Raw genomic sequence first — 24906 nt, forward strand, 5'->3', positions numbered from 1 at the left:
GAATTGTGGCTAAAGAGATCATACAAACACTTATTCTCTTTAGAAGTAGGTGTGTAACACTGTGTGGTAGGTCTGGATAAAAGAGGAGAAGAGGGTATTTGTCATGTTGAATATTCACCTTTCTCGACCGTAATTCCGCTTTACACTCACTAAGGAAATGTTGTTAATTGATGAAATGTAAAAATGTTTACTGTGTAAGGGACTAAACAGTTCTCAAAGCGAATGTCGTAGAATCATCTAATAAATGCGTGGTAGATTTCGTAACATTAAAGCTTCGGTAGCACGTTGGAAGCAATTGCTTACTGCCAATTATAGTAACTTTCGTTTAATAATATAAAGTGGAATTGCCTCAACTGACGTACATTAAGTAGTAACTAGATCTCTATTAGATGTTATTACCAACCTACTATTAATGTTTCAGGTTTCCTGGATTCGTCGTAAGGACTACCGGCTCCTCACTGTGGGTCTGGCCACATACAGCAGCGACGACAGATTCTTCACAGCGCATGTCAGAAGTCAGCAGGTAATTCCTATCTCTGCATTCAAATTATAACTGTATCTGGTTTACTTTAAACCTGTATTCGATCACCAATTTGTTGATACAGTGTTCCTTATTTGGAGCTCATCAAGTTGTAGTATTATTTGAAGTCGTGCTATTTTGTAATGATTGCTATCTCTAGCTGTCTCTCCTAAAGATGTCGTCGTCGTTAGTAATACAGGAAGCTACATTTGACTTTTTCCACAATTTATGTCACTCTCTACAATTTGTGCCAATACGACAGCTTCTTGTGATCTGCTAACACGCTGCTCAGAATGAAAATATTTTGCATTAAGCGTTTCTGATAATCTGTCTCTTCTCGCACTTCCACTCATCTTAGTTATTAACACCTATCTTTCACACACAGTTCGTCTTCCTCAGTGAACTGTAATTATGCAACGCTTTTTTTGTAAAAGTACTTTCGTTTTATTCAAAATTCCAATACACCATATTATTCCCTTCCCTTTTGACTAGAAAACACTGTTTTTCAACACAATTTGCATTCAGTTGGACGGCCTAGTAGGAGGACCTATACGCCGCAGGGGTACCACTCCATTGGTCGACGTTGGATCCAACGTCTTGTTGCATCATTACCCTCCCCATCATCCACACACTGTTCCGAAGGAGTGTATCCTTCATTAGGCCAAACAGATGGAGATCGAGAGGTCCGACATAAGGGCTGTAGGGTGGTTAGGGAATAAAAGTTCAACGAAATTTAGCAAGTTTCTCTCTGGAGCGCAGATTTGTGGGAGGCCGTGCGATGTCACGGAGAGTAAAATATTCTAAATAGTCTTCACGGGTGTGCCGCCGGATGACGCTGTGCAAATCCCACAATATTTCCTCGGAGCAGCTGTCCGACATCACCAGGTGGTTGAACCTCGCTGGTGGCTAGGTACGACTGACAAGATCCGCATGTTTTTTTTTTCCGTTATTGTGATTTTAAACACCTTATACAAAGGCGGGCTGTCAGCAGCACAATACGCCGCTCTTCAGCCTTGAGTATGACAACAAGTAGTACATAAAGGTGGCACAGAGTAGACAGTAAAAAAGGTGGGCAAAAAATGTAGACACTAAAAATCGAAAAAAACATGGAGCCGTTCACGCTGGACGAGAAACATCACTAACACGAGGCGACACGGTGCACATAACATGGATGATGGCGACGGCACGTGAACGGTGGTGGCGTGACGGCGAACAACACTACACACAAACGAAGGAACACACACGAAACACTGAGGGCGATGATCTCCGGCGCGCGAATGTTCACTGAGCGTGTACGAGTCCGGGGACCTGCCAAGAGAGGAGGTGGAGGAGGAGTAAGGGGGAGGGGAATGGGAGAGGGGAGAGCAGAGATGCCATGGACAAAGGACAGAGGGGGAGGGAGGAAGGGGGAGGGGAAGCCCGGGGGAGAGGGGAGGAGGGAGGGGGGAAAGGAAAGAGAAGGGAAGGGAAGGGAGGGAGGGCGGGTGCCTAAAGGAAAGGACACAGGAGGTGGGGGGGGAGGTTCAAAGTTGATAGGAGGGGTAGATGCAGGGGAGGAGGACATCATCAGGGAGGGGGAGCTGGCGGAAGCCACCTTGGGAGAGGGTAAGGAGGGTGGAGAGATGGAGACCGGGTGGGATGTGTGAATACAGGCGTGGCACCGGGCGGGGGTGGGAAAGGATCGGGGAGACGAGCAGGTGAGGAGGATCGAGTTTGCGGGAGGTGTACAGGATCCGTATCCTTGCAAGGAAAAGGAGGAGGTGGGGGAAGGGGATGAGATTGTACAGGATCCGCGTGGGGGAGGGGAGACGGATGCGATAGTTGAGACGGAGAGCATGACGTTCAAGGATTTGGAGGGATTTATAAAAGGTAGGGGGGGCGGAGATCCAAGCCAGATGGGCATAACAAAGGATAGGGCGGATGAGGGACTTATAGGTGCGGAGGATGGTGGAGGTTCCAGACCCCACGTACGGCCAGAGAGGAGCGTGAGGAGACTGAGTTGGGACTGTGCCTTGGCTTGGATTGTCCGGAGGTGGGGAGTCCAGGAGAGGCGACGGTCGAGGTTAACGCAAAGGTACCTAAGGGTGGGAGTGAGGGCGATAGGATGGCCATAGATGGTGAGATAGAAATCAAGGAGGCGGAATGATCGCCTGGGTTTTGGAGCGATTGACCTTGAGCAATCACTGGTTGCACCAAGCGGTGAACTGGTCAAGATGGGATTGGAGAAGGTGTTGGGAGCGCTGGAGGGTGGGGGCAAGGACAAGGAAGGCGGTGTCATCGGCAAACTGGAGAAGGTGGACGGGGGCTGACGGCGGCGGCATGTCCACCGTGTACAAAAGGTATAGAAGGGGGGAGAGGACAGAGCCTTGGGGCACACTGGCAGAGGGGAAAAGGGTGTAGGAATCTGTGTTATGGATGGTGACATAGGAAGGACGGCGGGAGAGAAAGGAGCCGATCAGACGAACGTAGTTAATGGGAAGGGCGAAGGTTTGGTGCTTGAAGAGGAGACCGGAATGCCATACACGGTCATATGCACGTTCGAGGTCCAGGGAGAGAAAGATTGCGGAGCGACGGGAATTAAGCTGATCGGAAAGGAGGTGAGTGAGGTGGAGGAGAAGGTCGTCGGAAGTGAAGGACGGCTGAAAGCCACACTGGGTAACGGGAAGGAGGCGGTGCTGGCGGAGATGCTGTTGGATGCGTCAGGTGAGGATAGATTCCAGGACCTTGCTGAAGAACGAGGTAAGGCTGATGGGATGGTAGGAGGAGACAGTGGACGGCAGTTTGCCAGGTTTAAGGAACATGAGGATACGGGAGGTTTTCCACAGGTCGGGGTAGTAACCGGTGGACAGGACTACATTGTAGAGCCTGGCCAGGGTGGAGAGGAAAGAGACAGGAGCTTCACGAAGGTGACGGTAGGTGACACGATCGTGACCAGGAGTGGTGGTGCGTTTTGTGCGGAGTGTATCAAAGAGATCCTGTGTAGTGATAGGGGCATTGAGTTCCGTGCGTGCAATGTTGTCCACGTACTGGAAACCTGGAGCGAGGGGAGGGACAGAGGTGTCAGTTCGATCACGGATATCCGGGAAGAGGGAGTAATCGATCTGGGGATCATCGGGGATGGAAAATACATCGGAGAGGTAGGAGGCAAAGTGATTGGCCTTACTAAGGGCGTCAGGGAAAGGGTGATCATCATGGAGAAGAGGATAATAGGGGGAGGGTTTAGTTCCGGTAAGGCGACGGAAGGCCGACCAGAACTTGGTCGAGTTTATTGGTAGGGTAGCATTTAAACGGGTGCATGTCTGTCGCCAGTCCCGGCGTTTCTTAGCCGTGAGCAAATTACGAATGTGTCGCTGGAGTTGCCGGTGGCGTCGTAGTGTGTCCGGGTCACGCGTGCGGAGGAAGGAACGGTAGAGATGACGGGATTCACGGAGTAGGAGGACGGCCTGTGGGGGTAAGGTAGGACGGTGGGGGTGGATGGCGACAGTTGGGACGTGGGCCTCCATGGCCTCAGACAAGGTCTGCTGGACAAAGGAGGAGGCATGGGTGACATCTTCAGGGTGGTGGTAGGTGAAGAGGTGGCTATAGACCTGAGTGGAAAGGGTATCCCGGTAGGCATTCCAGTCGGCACGGGAATAGTCATGGACATACTTAGGGGGAGGGTCATGACGAGGGTCGGGGCGGGGGCGACGACCATCTGAAATGGTGAGGAGGACAGGGAGATGGTCGGTACAAATTGGCTCCAGGACATCCACCGTTATGTGGCCAAGGAGGTTGGGGGAGGAGAGGATAACATCAGGAGTGGAATTGGATGCGGGACGGGTGCGCTGGGGGATGGGGATTAGGTCGCCTTGAAGGGAGGAGAGGAACCGATGCCACCGCCGTAACTGGGCGGCGGAACGACTATGGATGTAGAGGTCGGCGGCGATCACGTAAGAGGAGAAGGTACAGTCGATGTGGGAGAGGAAGTCAAAGGGAATAGGGGCGTTGGGGCGGACATAGATGGTGGTGCAGGTAACGGTAAGGCCGGGGAAGAAGAGACTAAGGATCAGGTGTTCGGTGGGGTCGGGAAGGAGAGGTTGGAGCCGAACGTAGATCTGGCGGTGATGACCAATGGCTACTCCACCACGCGCAATTGGGAGGGGATTATCGGAGTGGTGGAGGAGATAGGGCGAAGTGTGGATGGAGTGGTGAGGTTGGAGGAAGGTTTCATTAAGGAGGAAGGCATCCACATGGTGGGTGGCAAGGGTGTGTAGGAAGAGGTTCTTGTTGGCGGGAAGGGAGCGGATGTTGTTGAAAAGGATACATTGCTGTCGCGCCAAGACGGGGATTTAGACGAGGGTGTCAAGGCGGGAGAAGGTGAAATGGGCCTGGTTGTTGGAGTGGGTGGCGTACATTTTGAGGTGGAAAATGGAACGGGCGGCGAGGGATACCTTTTGGAGGGTGTAGGGACGCTGAAAGGGATGGACATTCTGGAGGACGATGGTGAGGAACCGGATGATGTCCTCAGCGGTAAGGGGGGGGGGACGAAGGGAATTTCCTGGAGGGGTGGGGGCGTCCATAGGACGGACAGGGACGGTGAGTTCAGGAGTGGTCGGAGGGGGTCGGGCTTTATACTTTTGGGAGTAGGTGGGATGGGGGAGATTGCAGGTATTGCAGGAAGGAGGGGATTGGAGGTTAGGGCACTGCCTGAGGAAGTGCGCCTGCCTACAATGCGGGCAGGTGGGGGCCTCGCGGCACTCAGCTGTGGGGTGCGTGTTATAGCGCAGACACCTCTGGCAGCGCAGGGATTGAGGAGGGGAACGGGAGGGGTCGACCTTGTAACGCTGGTTGAAGAGGAGGGCACCCTCCTTCAGGAGATGGTCAATGGAGGGGGCGTCCTCGGAGAAAACCCGCATAAGGTGGATGGGGCCGACCGAGTTGAAAATGCGGCAGACTGCCCGCACCTCCAGCATGGGATGCGCCTTGAGCTCCGCCAACACCACCTCCTTCCTGATCGACGGACTGAGCCGAGTGATCACAGCGGTGAGGGTCGGTGGGCGACGCGGGGATTGGGGTTGGCGGCTAGGAGATGGGGAAGGAGCAGGGGTGAGGGAGGCGCTGGTTGAAGAGGAGGGCACCCTCCTTCAGGAGATGGTCAATGGAGGGGGCGTCCTCGGAGAAAACCCGCATAAGGTGGGTGGGGCCCTACCGAGTTGAAAATGCGGCAGACTGCCCGCACCTCCAGCATGGGATGCGCCTTGAGCTCCGCCAACACCTCCTCCTTCCTGATCGACGGACTGAGCTGAGTGATCACAGCGGTGAGGGTCGGTGGGCGACGCGGGGATTGGGGTTGGCGGGTAGGAGATGGGGAAGGAGCAGGGGTGAGGGAGGCGTTGGGGCCAAACGGGTGATGGGGGGGCGGGAGAAGATGTCAGTATGGAGGGTGGGGCTGGGGGAGGAGATGAGAACGGAATCCCGTCTGGCAGTGAGGAGAGAGATAGGTGCACCAGGGAAGTGTTGGCGGAGGAGGAGGGTGAGATTCCGGGCCTCAAGAAGGGAAGGATCGGGACGGGAGAGGAGGTATTAGTAGAAAGAGGGGGGAGGAGGAGGAGGAGGAGGAGGAGGAAGAGGCGGAGGGAGCAGGGCCAGGTGGGGAGACATCCATGGCACCCTGGGGTGGGGGGGAAGGAGGATGGAGCGGGCCCTTTTTCGGGGCGGAGGAGGTGGTGGTGCCACTAGGGCGCTTAACGGCGGCAGAAGGGTGGGTGGTGACAAGAGGAACGGGAGCTATAGGGAGGTGGTGGGAAGGGACAGGTCCCGGCGTGGACGCAGCAGTCGGCGCCGGAGACGGTGACGGTCACGGTGACGGTGACGGTGACGGTGACGGCGAGACTTGGGCATGGACAGTGGCCCGACGGGCCACCACCTTAGCTGGAGCTGCAGTGACAGGATGGGGGAGTGGGGGGAAAGGATGAGATCGAGAGGAGCAGAAGGAAGAAGCTGGAGAGGGGGCGACAAAGAACGAGGGCGAAGGGAGAGTGAGAAGAGGTGGGATGGAAGGAGGGAGGTGGGACTGGGCACACCACGTTATAGTGGTGGAGGCGGCAGAAGGGGAAGTGTAAACTATGGCGGTGGTGGTAGCGGTGGCGGTGTTGGTGGGGGTGGACAAGACGTCAGGGAGAAACAATAAGGCACAGAACGAAAAGCAAAGGACACAAACAGGGGACAGATGAAGACAAAGACGGAGGAAGACGAGGACGAAGACGGCCAAAGACCAGGGTCGGACGGCGACGGCGGCGGCGGCGGCGGCGACCAGGCGGCGGCGGCGGCGGCGGTGGCGGCGGCGAGCACCGGCTGGCGGCGACCAGGCGGCGGCGGCGAACAGATGGACGGACGGACGGACGGACAGCAGGCAGCAGCGGTAGCGGCGGTGATGGACAGCGAGCAGGCAGGCGGACGGACGGACGAACGAACAGCTACAGCAGTAAGCGGCGGGCAGACGGGCAGACAGACAGACAGACAGACGGACACAATCTTCGAAGACGGAGATTCCAGCCTGAGAGTAGCCCAGGCTTTGCAATCTGACGCCTTCGAATGAGGGGATCCAACCCTCTGATCAAGATCCGCATGTCGACGCCGCTGTATATAGAGCAAGCGCGTGAAGGTTGCGCAGGCGCGGGAACCACGCATGCGCAAAATTTTGCAGATAGATGGCGCCAGACTCAAACGCCCTCTGCCGTGAAACGCAGAGCTGCTGTTCTACGCGTGCGCGGACGCTGTTTACTGACATGCTGCCAGAGTTACGACGGGTCTATTATCGAAAGCTCTTTGCTTTCTCGTCGTGATTTAACAGTAGCCAATGCAGGGTTCCAGGCTGTACTCAACTGAAATCCCGCATCCCTGTTGATAGGGTTATCAGCTCTACGGATATGTATTGCTTCCTTAATGACGCAATCCCAGAAAGAGGATACTGGGGATAAAACTTCCGTCTTTTCATAAATCATGTGATGTCCTGTGTTCAGACAGTGTTCTGCAGTTGCCGACTTCTCCGGTTGGCGGAGGCGTGTATGACGCTGATGTTCATCGCAACGGTCTTGTACTCTGCGACATGTCTGACCTATATATGCCGCCCCACACTGACAAGGTATCTCGTACACGCCACGTTTCCTCAGACCGAGACCATCCTTAACCGAAACTAACAGGTTCCTCAGTTTTGCAGATGGGCGGAAAACACACTTGATGTCATATCTTTCGAGGACACTTCCGATTCTTGACGACATGCCACCAAAGTACGGCAAGAAGGCCAAGGTGGTGTCTTCGTATCTTCATTCTGCGGAATTCGATTTACAACATATCCTCCGGGAAAGCCTGAAGAGTCACAAGAAAAAGTTCGTTTGCATTTTTATGGCGACGAACATGCTGAAAACTTTCCTCCAATTTTGTTACGAAAGCACATAACACTTTAGAGTTGGCAAACGCACCATAAGAGAGGACATTGAACAGAGTAAACCATTTAGAGGCCCATGAGGCCGTCGCCACTACTTTACCATCTGACGCTGCGGCTCTGAAGTTTTTCTTCGGTGGAGAGGTGGTGTGGTGCCACTCCACGACATGGCACTTTGTTTCCAGCTGAAGTACGAACCCATGTCTCACCGCCTGTACGGATGTTTGACAACAATTATCACCATCAGCCTCATAATGTGCAAGCACTTCCGCACAGATGGTCCTTCGTTGGTCGAGGTGGCGAGGATCCCAGTGGGCATATACAGGGTGAGTCACTAACTAGTGCCACCAACAATAACTCCGATAGTATGACAGGATCTGAAACGTTTGTTGGACAAAACTTGCATGGGACAGCGGGGGCCATAATATGACGTTGGTTTCCTGTTGCTAGATTCAAAAAATGGCTGTAAGCACTATCGGACTTAATATATGAGGTCATCAGTCCCATAGCCTTAGAACTACTTAAACCTAACTTAGCTAAGGATACCACACACATCTATGCCCGTGGCAGGATTCGATCCTGCGACTGTAGCAGCAGCGCGGTTCCGGACTGAAGAGCCTAGAACCGTTCGGCCACATCTGCCGGATCTTTTGCTAGGTGGGGTCCCTTCAGAGGTATGAAGGTCAACTTTTCTTTTAATGGGATGCTATAGTTTGGTACTTATTTTCTTATAGCGGCTATCGAGACGAGTCCAGTGATTTGTAACAGTAAGGCCTTTGAACGTCAACGAAGGTCAGAAAGGTGGCATGAACGTCCTTTTACAGAGAGTGTTCGAAGTGATGACCATTGGTATCAATGCAGTGCTGCAATCATCTTATCATGGATAGAGTGGTATTCCTTATTGCATCGGCGCTTATCGAAGCACATGCTCTGACAATTCTCTCTCGCATATGTTGAGGTGTAGTTGGAACGTTTTTATAAACAATGTCTTATACGAATCTCCGCAAGAAAACATCCAGAGGCGTCAAGTCTGGCGAACGAGCCAGTTAATCGTTGGTGGACAGTGATATGGTAAGAAATGATATTTATGACGATCAGAACACAAACAACACTACTCTGGCTCATGCCATATTCCCTTGTGATTTGATGTGAACTAACATAAGGCTCTCGAACCACAGTGGCAAGAGTACAAATTTCCGCTTCCTCGTTAGTAACTTTTCTTTGCCGGAGATGCTTACGGGGCGTTAATCATCCATGTGTTCTGAATTTGTGATACACATATTTAAACGTACGACGTATGAGTACGATGATGATATCTTTCAGCGTTTGAAACTGTCGAATGGTGTCTACATGTCAATGGCTCATTAGATGGATACGCCATATTCGACGAATATTTAATATTTGCACGATATACGAGAGAGAATTGTCAGAGAATTTGCTTCGATCAGTGCCGAAGTGTTATGGAATATCACTCAATCAATGATAAGAAGATAGCAGCACTGCGTTGATACCAATGGTCATCACTTCGAACAGCTTCTCTAAATGGACATTCATGCCACCTTTCTGACCTTCGTTGACCTGTAAACACATTATTGTTACACATCATGGCATTTGTCTCGATAGCCGCTATCAGAAAATAAGTACCAAACTGTAGGAAACCATTTAGAAAAACAAATTTGATCTTTATATCGCTGACGCAACCCCACCTAGCAACAGAAAACCAACCTCATATTATGGCCCCTGTTGTCCCATGCAACATTTGTCCCGCAAAACTTTTCAACTACTATCTTACTATCTCAGTTATTCTAGGTGGCAATAACTAGTGACTCACCCTGTATATTCGAATACCCCGACTGGTGGACGAGTGAGTCGGCACTACAAACAGAGACGTCCAGATGAGCAACGTGGTGATACGTTTTGATCCGTCGATCACATCGGACGGAGTGTCCGCGCCTTCCAGCACTGCTGGAGCCACAGTCACGTGCGTCCTGCCGGCACGAGGGAGATACGGCACGTTTGCGCGACTTTGTTGAGAGTATGAGCTACACCACTCACTACGACTTGCCGTGCTTTTGTTCACTGCCAGGCGTCTGTAGACGCTCTACAACCACTCATGAATATCAGCAATGGTTATCCGCCAAAGGAACTCGATAACAGCTCTTTGCATGGAACGCACCTCTATTACCATTCTAAGACTACGCACAGAGCCGCGACCAATCGGAACTTCAAGAAAATATAGTGACTGAAAATCTGCTTGTGGAGTCCGCCCACTTCGCCGTATTTTTCAGTTTTTCAAACTGAATAACAGAAATCAGTTCAACATTCATAGCGTCGATCTATAGCACATCAGTTTTTCCGATGTATTTCTATTCACATACTTTTTTTTGTCCCTTCCATGTCCTTGTAACTCATCCTGTATTGAAACTTCCTGGCAGATTAAAACTGCGGGCCGGACCTACACTTGAACTCACCTTTGCCTTCCTCGGCAAGTGCTCTACCGACTAAGCTACCGAAGCACGACTCACGGCTTCAATTCCTCCAACACCTCTTCAGTAACTGAGGTATGGAATGTAAGAGACGAGGTACTGGCAGAATTCAAGCGCTGAAGACGGGTCGTGAGTCGTACTTTGGTAGCTCAGTCGATAGAGCACTTGCCCGCGAAAGACAAAAGTCCCAAGTTTGAGTCTCTGTCCGGCACACAGTTGTAATCTGCAGGGAGTTTCATATCAGCGCACACTCAGGTGCAGAGTGAAAATTTCGCTCTGTTTATGCTGAACTGTTGAATCAGCAGCCCCTCCTTTTCATGTAACTAAATCATTTCGTGGACGAGTGTCTCTTGCACTCACTGAGTGGTTCTAGTTACTGACCATTTTAGTACATTAGTCAATCAGTCATCACGGTATTCCTCATCCATATTATGAAAATGCAGGCCCACTACTGTAATCAAAGTTCATTGCCTCTAGCAGAAACGCCAAGTGTATAATGATGTCCGTTCAATGTATTTAACATTCCTATGGTTCTGTCGTTAGGCAGTCCAAACCTACATTGACGGAATCGTATTAACGGTAATTGTGACTGACATGTAAGGGCACTGGTAGGCTGAACTTTGATAAGATTTGTACGTTATTACATCAGCTTCAATAAAATTTGGTCTTTATGAATATTGAACGATCTTCAACAAAATAATTGAAAGCTGAGCTGTTGTTGACAGTATTGTTGTGTATACCATAGTGTCCTGCTGAATGCCCACTTATGGGAGAAGGCACCCACCATGTCATCCTCTTATGCTCAAGACGTATCACTCGATGTTCTATTGGCCTACATGCATGTCTATGCAGTTTCAACCCCAACACCGCACAAACCGCAGATGTCAAGCTTGATAACGCCAAACTGCCAAGAGTTAAACATTTTAGTTTTCTAGGAACGACAACATCAGGTTGTCGATCACCTGACACTGAATAAGTCTTAGCATAATACATGGTACGATGACGCAGTGTTTGCTTTTGGGGGTTCTGTGTGTGTGTGTGTGGGGGGGGGGGGGAGAGTATAAGTCGTCCGTGCGCCCCCACGAGATAGGTTCTTCAGCATACGAGCGATCGCGACATCCCCCATCGCCGAAATATTGTGTACGTTGGACCATAAACTGGCAGAACACCCGTGGACTGCTCGATTATAACGCCGTCCCAATAAATGTAAATCTCTCGGAATCTAGGCTGAAATGGTACGGACACATATGACGCAGACATGAAGGACTTGTCATGAAAATGACACTTTACATGGCTGCAAAGAGGAGAGGTGGACCTCAAACCTGCTGGTTGAGAAATATGAAACGTAATATGAAGAAGCTAAGCCTCAGTGAAGACGACGCTTACTAACGGTACAGACTGAAAACCGCCCACTATTTATAAAATGTCGATAAATGGTTCAAATGGCTCTGAGCACTATGGGACTTAACATCTGAGGTCATCAGTCCCCTAGAACTTAGAACTACTTAAACCTAACTAACCTAAGGACATCACACACATCCATGCCCGAGGCAGGATTCGAACCTGCGACCGCAGCGGTCGCGCGGTTCCAGACTGCAGCGCCTAGAACCGCTCGGCCACTCCGGCCGGCAAAACGTCGAGAAGATCTAAATATAGATAATTTATTTTTCCGTGGGATGTACTTTTTCTTGTGGATTTTCACTAGGTCCTTTTCACTGAGATATTCCCTTGTGCCCCAGACGGAGCTGAGCGTTCGTGATGTATATCGGGCAAGGTAACTAGTATGAAGTCAAAAATTCGTTCCTCACATCTCGTGGGTCTCGCATCAGACAACAACACAGTGATTACCCACCGATTCCCAGCTCCGCACGAAGTCCAACCTGCCTGGCCTCCGTGAATAGAGACGGCAAATGTTGGAATGGGTGAGCCAACCAATCGACAACACTAATTTTTCAGTAGACCAGAAGACTGGTTTTATCATAAGCAGAATAAACAGTACCAGGTTCCATTTACTCAAAATTTTTATGCAGTTCCTTTTCTAAAATTTGAATACGCAGATGAGTTCCGCGTGGGTCTGAGGGAGCCAATAGTGAGTCCACACATTGAAGAATAGAGAAAAATTAATGACTCACCAGAGTGGCGCCTCAAGCCATCTTTGAAGTTCGAACTCACGTCTATTCGCAGGACCTGCTACAAGGCTGATCCGAGCAAGTACAGTGATAGTCGTTAACGTGCATGTGTTTGCTTATTACATGGCGGTTCATACACTCTATCACTCATCCACGTTTAGGAAAGTAGGGAAGGTAGTTGGGATGCCAAACATCAACCGTAACAAAAGTGACAGTAAAGCTCACGCAACGAGGTTCTCAGCGTGGTCTTTCCCACCGGCATAGTAAAAATATGAGAAAACACAGGCTGAGAAAAGACGCTCTGCAGAGCTTGGTAATTATAGAAGATCTCATGGAAGGTGGAGTTACTGGCGCCTTTCAGCACGACCCCACGTGATAGGCAAGACCGATCTCGAGTAACGGGGAAAAGCGAGTACAAAGACGACTGAAGCAGCGTACGGAAAGAGAAGTACTTACAAAAATCAGTAAACCTACATAGTCTTTCATATTTTCCGGTACATATGTTTCTTAATCAAATGGTTCAAATGGCTCTGAGCACTGTGGCACTTAACTTCTGAGGTCTTCAGTCCCCTAGAACTTAGAACTACTTAAACCTAACTAACCTCAGGACATCACACACATCCACGCCCGAGGCAGGACTCAAACCTCCCACCGTAGCGGTCGCGCAGTGCCAGACTGAAGCATCTAGAACCGCTCGGCCAAACCGACCGGCGTTTCTTAATGTTATAAGTTGCATCTGAGTATTTCAGGAGCCAAAACGTTGACAGTTAACATGTTTAACTCCAATAAACAACAATTTCACCTCTTCAAAAATGTCTTTACTTAAATGCTATCGAATTTTGCAGATTAATCTTTCACTATCTGGTATTTTATTGTGGACAGTCGCGTGGAAAATTTCTGCATATCGGCGATTAACCCTAAGAAATAGATGGTAGATATTCACCACACGCCGTTCGGAACACCTCTTCTGGACATCACTAGCATAAAATCATAGATATGTGGCGGGTATATTTTGCATCTGTCTCATTTTTCTTACAGAAAGCTTTTATGTTTATCTCTTCTAAACACATTAGAGTTCTTTATTCATAGTTCTTTTACACCCTTATACAAAGGTGAAGTTGTCTTTCCTTATCTTTTTCATATCCCTCGTCACAATTTATTTTTTCTCCTAACTTAGTTTTGTGCATTTTTTTCCACAGTCAAGATTTAATGATTCCGTAATTTCTCATCTTTTTCTTCGTAATTAAATTTTTGAACTATGTATGACTGTAGTTCATCGTCTGAATTTTTCTATCACCTTACTTGTACCAATTCCTGTTCAAATCCTTGTATTCTTTTAAGGTCTTCCATTCCTTATGCCCTAGTTACGCTTCTTTATTTCTTTGGTGCAAATTCCATCTGCTGTAGCCATTCTTCCTAAATAACTGTAGTTAACACCGTTCACCCTAACACTAGTGCTGGACTGTTTTGTTATTTCCGTTACTTTTGTGAGTACTGAAATGGTTGCTCTGTTTTTCGTACTGCCATTTTCTGATAATCTTCTTCAGAGAGTAACACTCGTTTAGTAGTAACACTTGATTAGCTGGAGACTGTCCGGTCCCGGTAGCTGAGTGGTCAGCGTGATGGAATGTCAATCCTAAGGTCCTGGGTTCGATTCCCGGCTGGGTCGGAGATTTTCTCCGCTCAGGGACTGGGTGTTGAGTTGTTCTAATCATCATCACTTCATCCACATCGACGCGCAGGTCGCCTAAGTGGCGTCAACTCGAAAGACCTGCACCAGGCGAACGGTCTACCCGACGGGAGGCCCTAGCCACACGACATTTGGTTTCAGCTACAGACTTAGTAACTCCCACTCTCCATCCATCTATAATCATCTCACATTTTGTATACAAGTCGTCACCTACACGTTTGTCACCAACTATAAGAAAGTAGGCAAGAAAATGACAACAACGTTATTGCACATTTCTCTTATCCGTTTCTTTATCCTGAATTCTGTGTTTCTGATGCACTTCCCGTATCAATCACCTGTCTATCTAGTCTACTGTTGCTTAATGTAACGTTTTGAATCTTTTCGTCCACTTCACTTCATTGGAAGTATTTGCCCAGTCGGCGAAGCAAACATGTTACTTCCTTCAGCGAAGGATTTAAAAGTTTTGGTATACAAGATGTCATCTACTAGTCGGTCATTATACATGTTAACCAGGGCTGGACATATGCAACAATAATGTAGCGAACGTCTTAATTGCGGTTTTATTCGATTTCTTATGCTGAACCCTCCGTTTTAAATATCCTCCCCTCTCAATGTCCATTTTCTTAATTAATTATTTCAAACTTTACTATCCGTTCCAATTAATCCAAAGCATTCTTCTGATCAGCGAAACAATAATGCGTCTCCCTTTGCGGTGAACATCTCAGATTTGGTGTACAAGACCTATTCTAACAGTCTGCCCTCATACACTTTGCTTATTCCTTTCTTTCCGCTAGAACTCTCACACGTAATTGTCTTGCGAGCTATTGTATCTTAATTTAGTATTTTAGACTATCATCCAACTTCCCTTGATCAAAAGCACTATCCCTATTGTACAATCATGCATCTCCATTTACTACAGATTTTCACAAATTGCTCATATTACAATGTCATTTAAACAATTTCCCGCAGGTATTCGCTGGAGCCGACGAAGTCCCTTCCCCGCACAGTCCTCCAAGTATACTTTACTATGCTACCGACAGAAAGCCCGTTTCTGGAATCGCACGGCAATTACGCACTGCGGCAAGTGGCGAGTCGTTACGGCCTGATACTGCGACACACGCCGGTCGTTTCTATTACTGTTATTTCTTGCGCAATATCTCGCAAGCTTTATAGTCTCGGACGCGTGGCTGTTTCTCGCCAAACGTCCCCCACGGGGGCAGTTGTCCGTCCGTTCGAAGCACCCGCAGCCCTGCTCCACGAGAGACACGAGTCGTGATAAGATCTCACCGGTTGTATGCCGTTCCGGCGAGATTCCATTCCGCGTCTGCCGCCCCTTCGTCATGTTACACACGGCTAGCGCCTCGCTTGTCTCACCACAGGTATAATGGCGCACACTCCTGTTACTGCTCATATCCATCCCTCTGTTCCCCGTCCACAAGTAGCTCTGAATGTTGTGGCGTTACCTATGCTGGTAGTCAGACTCCATTCAGTATACCTCAAGTACCCCACAAATCCAAGTTGTGTACTTTAGCCGTGTAGTATGACCAATTTGATTGAAGTTGTGAGTTCCAGGTTACGGCCGTGAAGTTCACTTGTACTGTCAGATCTCGTTACTACGTGCAATGTGAACATTGGTAAATTAAAATTTATCTTCACGGCTCGGTATTTATTATGTAATCAACCCTCAAACGTGGCTCCTGAGTGACATCACATATATTTTTAAACCTTTCCCAATTTACGTTTCGTTGACATATAAAATTATAAGTATTTCCAGTCTAAGTGGTGTACGAAAACATCAAGTCACTCGCAAGTGACTCGTTACATGTATGTAAACAAGTCCCTCACCCCTTCATTTTAAAAGACGTCATGTCACAAAACAGAGTAAAAAATGAATTTATCAACAAAATAAACCGCCTGACGGCGAACTTTAAGTTTTCTGTTGCATATTAAATTTGTCAGTATGTGTAACAACGTGGTATCAACCATACCTTCGTCCACTGCTACTTCCAAAAACCTCTCTGCCATGTTAGAAAGGTAAAGTAAAGGATTTTTTTACTCTATTTAAAAGGATTGAATTCTTATGAGTCTGTCGTCTTAAACTAATTATTCTTCCAAAAGTGCTATCAGATGGTGAAACCTTCCCGTCTCCTCTATACCTCTTGTGTTATTGATAACCTTCCTTTTACAACAAACTGTGTAATCTTTTCTTAGGATTTCTGTATCTTGCTTAATAATAACAAATGAAATCATCCCTTTGAAATGTATTTTCTTTCTCTATCTTTGCATACAAATCTAATTGCTGCTTATTAAAAGTGATTTTATGATTATTTCGACGAAACATAGAATGTGTCGTCGTCGTGGCACTCAGTCGTTATCTGCAGTAACCCAAAACTGTTTACTACCTTTATTACTGTTACTGGATCGCCATCTGACTGCTACATCGAACTGCGACATGAATATACTTACTCTGTTTTACGATACTCTATTAGCTGCTGGTGGGCTTTCATAATAAGTGGCTGTATTTATTACCAAAGCTATCGTTATTCTTTAATAGCAAAGCTGACGTTATTCTATAATTAATTTGACTGAAATTAGGTAATTCATAGTTAAAGAATTTCTTGACAACAATAAAATTTTGCAAAGTATTACGTTGATGGTTTTTGGGATGGATTATAATTACAAATGCAATATTACTGGCAAAAGTTAATTACATTCTGAATGAAATGATTTTACAAACGTTCAAATGGGACTTACTTTTTACAATAATCTTACAACTAGCAATGCGCAAACATACCTTCAGTAGTCTTGGGTTTCTCAAAAAATTAATTCAATAATATTAGTTGTTTTTATTATAATAGTTAGCTGATGTCTCTGTACATCCGTTTATAATCTGTTGTAAATCACAGCTAGTGGCGGGCAGGCACACCGCTCCTCTCAACCACTCGCTTCAGACCTGCTACCGACTCGCTTCACTTCTCGCTTACTACTGACTTCCGACGAACGCTAAAGTGCCATCTCTCCTGCCAACAATGCTTTCTGGTGCAGACAATCCCCGCTACCATTACAAAATGTATCAATGCGCGGTCTTTCCCGCTCTTTTCTTAAAATGCATCCATACGCGGTCTCTCCCACCCTTTTTAAAAATATATCAATTTGCGGTCTCTCTTGTCAACAATATTTTGGTGCATACATTCCCTGCTACCACAATTATTTCCATCGTGACAAATATTAATTATTCCTATTTGATCCTATTAATAAAATATAAACATTTTTCATAAATTGTGATTTGACAATAAACAATAGAAATATACACGTCTTACAATGGAGCGTCTGTAATATTTCAGAAGTTATGGAGGATTTAATATCGGTATTATTGTTTTGAAAATATTAATTCAGCTGATGAGTTTAGATTAGAGTTGTAGGTGTAGAACATGACACTTTGTCCTCGAGCATGTGCTTAAAAATTATGTTACTGCTCACAACTGTCTTTTAAGTGAATGTGAATCTTACACAACAGCTCCCTTTATTTATGTGAAAAATAGGTTTGGAATTAAATAGCAATAGTACAACTATAACGTTTTTACAAGAATATTACTTTATTTTCATGTCCCGATTGAACAAGAGTATCTAATCACACCTCCACCTTTCTCTCTCTGACTACTCTGTTGAGAGTAGTTGTGTCTTGTAATAACTAGGATCTTTCGCTATCTTTACCCCCCCCCCTATTATGTTGTAGGTTTCATGGGTATCACTTGTTGTCATGGTTGTCAGTCTGATGACTGGTTTGATGCAGCTCTGTATGCCAGTCCATTCCTGTTCCAGCCCATTTAACTCTGCGTGCTGCTGCATCATAAATGCACTTGTACCTGCTTAATATAGTGTCAAACCATTGCCTCTCTCTACACTGCTTAGCCTCCAGACGTCTATCCATATCCAGTTTTTGGATTCATTATTGCTTAGCTATGAAATCCACCACATTCTTTTTAGTGAAGTTGTGGCAGCTGCAGTTCGATTAAGTGCCTCTTCATTAACTATTCGATGAAGCCATTTGATCTTCAGAATATTCTTCTGATGCAGAACATTTCAGCAGCTTATCTTCTTGTTTTTGTTACTTATCGTCCATATTTCACTTCTTTATAGGGCACCCAAGTTGCTGACGGGAATAATATACTGAAAAATGGAAAAGGAAATTCAGAATCTGTTACATAGCTGTAAGTTTGGCTTTAGGAAAGGTGAAGGCACGAGTGAAGCAATGGTCACACTGCGCTTGATAATGGAGGCAAGATAAGAAAAAATCTAGACAATGAGAAGGGTATAAAATGATTGAAGTTCTGAGAGAAACAGCACTAAGCTAAAGGAACAGTTCGTCGGCTCAGCTGTTCAATTTACGTATCTAATACCAATTATAGTAATAAAATAATATTTAAGACTGGAGTTAAAGTTAATGGGGAAATGATATCAGTCATAAGATTCGCTGACAAAACAGTTATTCTCACCAAAATTGAGGCATAATTACAGGGTCTATTGTACGGAATGAACAGTCAAATGAACACACACTGTGGATTCGTAGTAAACCGGAGAATGAGGGAAAGCTATGAGTAAGTCAATTGAGATTACTGATGAATTCAACATCATAATAGGTAACCAAAACTGAAACAAAATTAAGAAAGGGTGCTACTTTGGAAGTATAACACCCACATTGGAGGAAGCAAGGAGGACATAAAAAGCGGATAGCCCTATAATAGAGGGCATTCGTAAACCAAAGAGATCAGTTAGTATCTAAAGTTGGACCAAGTTTGAGCAATAAACTTCTGAAAATGTAATTCTGCAGCACAGTATTCTATGTTGCTGAAACATGGACCGTGGGGGAAGTGATACAACAAGACAATTGAAGCACTTGAGATGTTAATAATTTCTAAAGTAATTGACGAATCACAGTGACCTTTCTTCACATTTCAGCAATAAAAATCCGTGTAGACCGCTATAAAGTATTGATTTTTAACTCCGTTAACTAGTTTCAGTCTATGCGGCCATCTACACACCAAAGGCTCTGAAATTTGCTCGTATGAGATTAATAATGAATCACGTATGACATAACTTACCCATCTAAAAACTGACATAAATGATATGATAAGAGAAAATGGTGTATTATACAAATGAGGTGTGGAGCCCGTTTACAGAGCCAGTGTGAAGCATCTTCTGGAGCCTGTCACACACAAAGTTCAGCATGAAATACGTGGAGAATATTCCGGAAATCATAGGAATGTTTTTTCGAAGCAAAAGGTATCAAAATAAGTTACGTCACCGGAAATGCTTTAGAGATGATACAGAAACATAGTTAACCACTGATATAAGTTTTACCATTCCGGTGTTTACAATATTCAGTGTAACACCTGTGATAAACAATAATGGGACACATAGACTGCAGTGTACCACTGGAGTAGCAAGCAGCAAAGCTATACGAAGTTAGCACCTTTTCAAAGTAAATATTCTGTAGGTGCTATAAATGACATTTAGAATCATTAGATAACTCTCAGAAGAGTTTATTAATGGATGCATTAGAAGACATAGAAATTTACAGCCATCGCCAGCTTTCGCCTCAAAATTTGTTAAACGAGCAGGTAGGCTTCATTTACATGTTGTTGTGGTTTTGAAGTACTGTCTTCCTTTTACATTTTACAACATCGCTTGGAATGTAAATAGTAGGACATAGTGAAAAAAGTGGTTAACTTAGTTTCACTACACCACAGCTATATAACTCGGTACTATTCTGCTAAATTTATATATTGGTTCGATGATTCGGGAGGAAGGGGCCCAAACAACGCAGTATGGGGAAGGAAGTCGGCCATGCCCTTTCACAGGAACCATCCCGGCATTTACCTGAAGTGATTTAGAGAAATCACCGGAAATCTAAGTCATGATGGCGGGACGCGGGTTTGAACCGTCATCCTCCCCATTGCGAGTCCAGTTGGCTAACCACTGCGCTACCTCTCTCAGTGCTAAATTTATTGGGAATGGTTAAGAGCGGATAATATAACACTTAGAACTGTCATCAAACCACTGTATTTGTTTATTATGTTTCGTTGGAGCCGTAATTACTTTAGTATGGTAGCGTTTAATGAAATAGGGTGCAATGGTAGCGAGTATAAAAGTTGTAACTAGACACTGCAATGGCACGGCTTTCGCAACGCGAAGCACTCGGTTTTGAGCATTGTTACACTCGCCCAGTAGCGACGGGAGCTGCTACTCTGTTACGTGACAGATAGCAATATTTCAGTGGGGCAATGATTATCTTTCATTGTAATATGATTCTAACTTTGTTTAGGGCACTTATAATTACTTGACTGTCTGTCTCTGCAAGTACTCATGTTTTGTCTAGTCACTATGTAGCATGAGCCAGAGGGCAGAGTTTAATATTTTGGCTCTTCTTATCTGCCCATTAAATGTTTTTACGTGTATTAGTTGGTTTTAAGGAAAGTTGAACTACATTTTCATGTGCAGCATAATGTTTTTCTGTTTACAAACACGATATTTAGGAAATCTATGGTTTGTGGTAAGGATCTCGTAAGAAATAGCTGGTAGACCTTTCCCTCTATAACGCCTAACTTTCGATAGCTGAATTTTGCAGCATTTTATAACACGATCATCTCAACGGGTTGCTATCCTGAATTGCGGCAAATCTTCGAAATCCCACATTTCATCAAACCTCTCACACTCTCTACCGATACCTCCCTTTACTGCACCATCACACTCAACTCTCTGCTTAGCAAGTCATCTGAGTCCGTATTTACCGACCCACACACCAACACAATCATCTTGTTAACCACTGTGGATTCCTTCCTAATATCTCTTCTGTTAACCAACTCCTGCACCTCTTTCCTATTCCACCAGCTCCACACCCTAAAATCCGCCATTTCTGTCTCCCTCAACCTGCAGAAATCCATGACCACGTATGGCATTGCGGTCTCCTTCTCGAACGGTACTGATATGGAATGCCCATCTCTTAGCGATTCAACAGAGAACCCACGGTAAACTACTAACTGACCGAACGTGGGGATTACACCCCTCCATTATCGTCCTCACCCACAAAGCTCTTATCTGAGCCATTCTCCAGAATACAAACGTTGTATGGATAACCGACCCTCCTAAATGTTATCAGTGCCAGTAAATCCTTGAACGTCATGCACTCCGCCTTCCTTTCTTCATTCGTTACCCTATCCCAAGCCGATAATATTACATCTCATCAAATTTCCACCCCTCCACATTCATATCGAAAGCCTTTACATATCCTAAGCTGTCATTCTAACGTACTTACACATGTACAAACTTCTTATCTTATCCCGCTTCAAACATATGTTTCTCCCAGACAATGAATTCTGTTTGGATACTTAACCTTCCTGAGTACTATAACTCACCTGCATCCATTCCACTCCACTTCAGGGGTCCTCCTCCCTCTCCTCTCGCCATCTCTCTCCATCCCTTCCTCTCTTGATACCTCGTTCCTGCCCATCCCCCAAATCAGTCCTTCAGCTCCTTCTCACTACTGTCCGTCCTATCACTTACCTTCATTTCCAAATACTGCCCAACGAGGTTATATGTTTACACCCACACTCTTCTTCCCTACACAACACCCAAAGTTTAATGCCCCCCCCCCCCCCCCGCAACTTCTTAACTAGCGTCTTAGTCAAAGTGCATTGCTCCTTTTAATCTTTACCTATTACCTATTATTTGTTCTCTAAATTACAACGAAGGACGACACAACATCTTATTTCGTAAATAGGGCGTGCAATCAACTTTTCATACATTTTTAGAATAATTTTTAAATTTCGTTTCCGTAACTCTTATTGTAATATCTTTATTTACATTTTGTAAAATATATAGGGCGAAGTGGATGAAATAACTACAAAGGAAAGAAACACTATGTTATATTGAAGTATGACAGGCACCAACAGGTGCTACATAGCAGCTCATTAAACGGTCTCCCCAACTCATCTGCCTCGCCCGTCAGGCACCAGCAGGTGCTACATAGCAGCTCATTAAACGGTCTCCCCAACTCATCTGCCTCGCCCGTCATTGTATTTTATGTTTTGTAAGTTAGTTTATAGATGGATGAGTTTGCTTATACATGACTGATTATGCAAGTAAGATATCTAAAGAGCCTTTGGTCTGAAGATGGTCTTACAAACAAACCAGTTTCCGTAATTAAAAACTAATAATTTATGTCGATCTGGACTGCTCTTTGTTATTAAAACACGTGACATTTGGTGCTATAGAAGGACGTCAAAAGTTAGACACAGTGGTAAGATGAGTAATGTAAAGATCCTCCGTAGAGCTGGCAATGAAAGGATCGTGTAGAAGGCACTGACAAGAGAAAGAGGCAGGATGATGGAATATGCCTACAGTCATCAGACCAGTAGCGGTTAAAAACTGAAGGGGAGTGTAATGACCGGAATACAGACAATAAATAATTGCGTACGTAGGTTGCAAGCGATACTCCGAGTAGAAAAGGGTTTCGCGAAATAGGAATTCGTGGCGAACTATATTGGCACCTCCTTAAAAAATATAAAAAAAAGAAAGATTGGCTACCCACTGGTATGTGTTCGAGACCGGCTGGACGGCCGTTCGATAGAGAGACCTGAAAGTCAAAAATTCGTCAATAAATCGAATTGACCCCTTCGATAATTTACGGGATGGCAACATTCCTCTTTCGTTTTATTCGTAATTGAATTTGACGTAGTTGTAAGTGGTTTGGAAACTAAATTATGTACGTTTCTCATCAGGCACGTCTTCTTTTTGTTTACATATTAAAATTTTTTCCGTTTTAGAAACGGGTACTCCAATTTAAAAGAACTTTTCACCAGACGCGTTTTATATGTAAAGCATCCTCTGCGGCCATTTGTGTTTCTTGCTACACTTTTGCAGTTCATTGTCTCTTCCTTCGTTGTCAGATTAGGTTGAGCTGTAGGAAATCGTGGCTCCACAAGAGCTGAGTGTGAAACGGTTGAACTACTGTTCGATTTCTGTGAAACCCATTATTTGAAATATATAAAGTCTAAGAGTAAAAAATCTCTAATGCCAAACTGGGTTTGTAAAATTTGAGAAATCTGGAGAAGTAAATGTACTACCACGGTTTGTTTCAACTCCAACCTCCCCTAACGATGCAGAAAAGAGGAGAGGACTTCAAAACCTGTAAACAGAAGGAGGAGAAACAATCACCACAGAAGATTGTTAAAAACACAAACAAAAAGCGTCCGGGAAAAATCCTAAAAATAGCAGGAAGCTTAAGAAAGAAAGAAATAATAACTTCAAATGATGAATTATTGTTCTTCAGGTACTTATAGCCCAACTTTTCTAACCGTCATAGGTGAAGACACTAAATGCACTTTCCATCATAAAAACAGAAGCTGAAAGCTAACTTCAGAAAACGATTATGAGACATTGACAGACGAAGGAAACGCGTCAGTCATCCTCCACAAGCGAAGGTAAGCTGCTGTTAATTACAATAACACCATCCAAAGCTTGTAAATATAACCTACTGATGTCTTTAAGTATGAATTACAACCAGTCTCATGACAGAGTTAAGATATATATCGATAGGGGTATGTGAAACCCCGACAGAGTAAGGAATAGTTAAGGAAATGGTGAAGAAACGAGTACTTACCTACATGTCACCTATTTAGGATCACTGTTACCAAAATTTCAACCAGGATGTAAACATGTTCAATACCTTAAGAGAAGTTTACAGGTCTTGACGTACTTTGTGTTTTATAAAGTAATGCAGTCTGTGATTGTTGGCGATGTTATTTAATCCCTTCAGTCACTGTCGAAATATGATAATGGACAGACTATAACGGCTTTCCATAGAAATGTGTGGGCAAATGGTATGAAAATTTTAATGCACATTTACTGAGGTGAATGTACCTGTTAAATAACAGTGCAGCCTAAGGAAAAATTTTATTTATTTCAAGGCAGTTTGTAAACGATACCAGAGGCTGCCTTGTACATTATTCGAAATATGGGTGTATTGAAATTCCACGTGAGTGTGGTGAAAGGAATATACGACAACAATACACACTGTAAAAGAACATTACATTAAACACCAGTGCTGCATACGCTAACTACAACGTTATCGCTTCTAACAGTATTATCTCTGATGCATGTGTGCCTGTAAGTGAGTCACTTTGAGGACGGCTGAAAGGATATCGTCCAAAATATCGGAACAAGAATTTAAAAATTTGGTGGACGCATGCCCGCAAAAAGATACTATATTATAGATCCAATTTTCAGAGGTCTCCAGAATGAGATTTTCACTCTGCAGCGGAGTTTGCGCTGATATGAAACTACCTGACAGATTAAAACTGTGTGCCGGTCCGAGACTCGAAATCGGGAACTTTGCCTTTCGCAGCGAAAGGCAAAGTTCCCGATTTCGAGTCTCGGACCGGCACACAGTTTTAATCTGCCAGGAAGTTTCATATCAGCGCATACTCCGCTGCAGAGTGAAAATCTCATTCTGGAAACATCCCCCAGGCTGTGGCTAAGCCAAGTCTCCGCAATATCCTTTCCTTCAGGAGTGCTAGTTCTGCAACGTTCGCAGGAGAGCTTCTGTAAAGTTAGGAAACGAGGAGACGAGGTAAAGCTGTGAAGACGGGGAGTGAGTC

General features: G+C 45.5%; 1 protein-coding gene across 1 annotated transcript in view; it reads left to right on the forward strand.

Annotated features, from left to right (window-relative positions):
• Positions 1-24906, forward strand: part of LOC124799165 (immunoglobulin superfamily member 10-like) — a 412304-nt gene that overhangs the window by 83140 nt on the left and 304258 nt on the right. The window contains exon 3 of the mRNA XM_047262704.1: positions 422-523. Coding sequence (XP_047118660.1) covers positions 422-523 — 102 coding nt within the window. The remainder of the gene's footprint in view (positions 1-421; positions 524-24906) is intronic.

The sequence above is a fragment of the Schistocerca piceifrons genome, chromosome 5 (assembly GCF_021461385.2).
Source record: "Schistocerca piceifrons isolate TAMUIC-IGC-003096 chromosome 5, iqSchPice1.1, whole genome shotgun sequence".
Lineage (NCBI taxonomy): Eukaryota > Metazoa > Arthropoda > Insecta > Orthoptera > Acrididae > Schistocerca > Schistocerca piceifrons.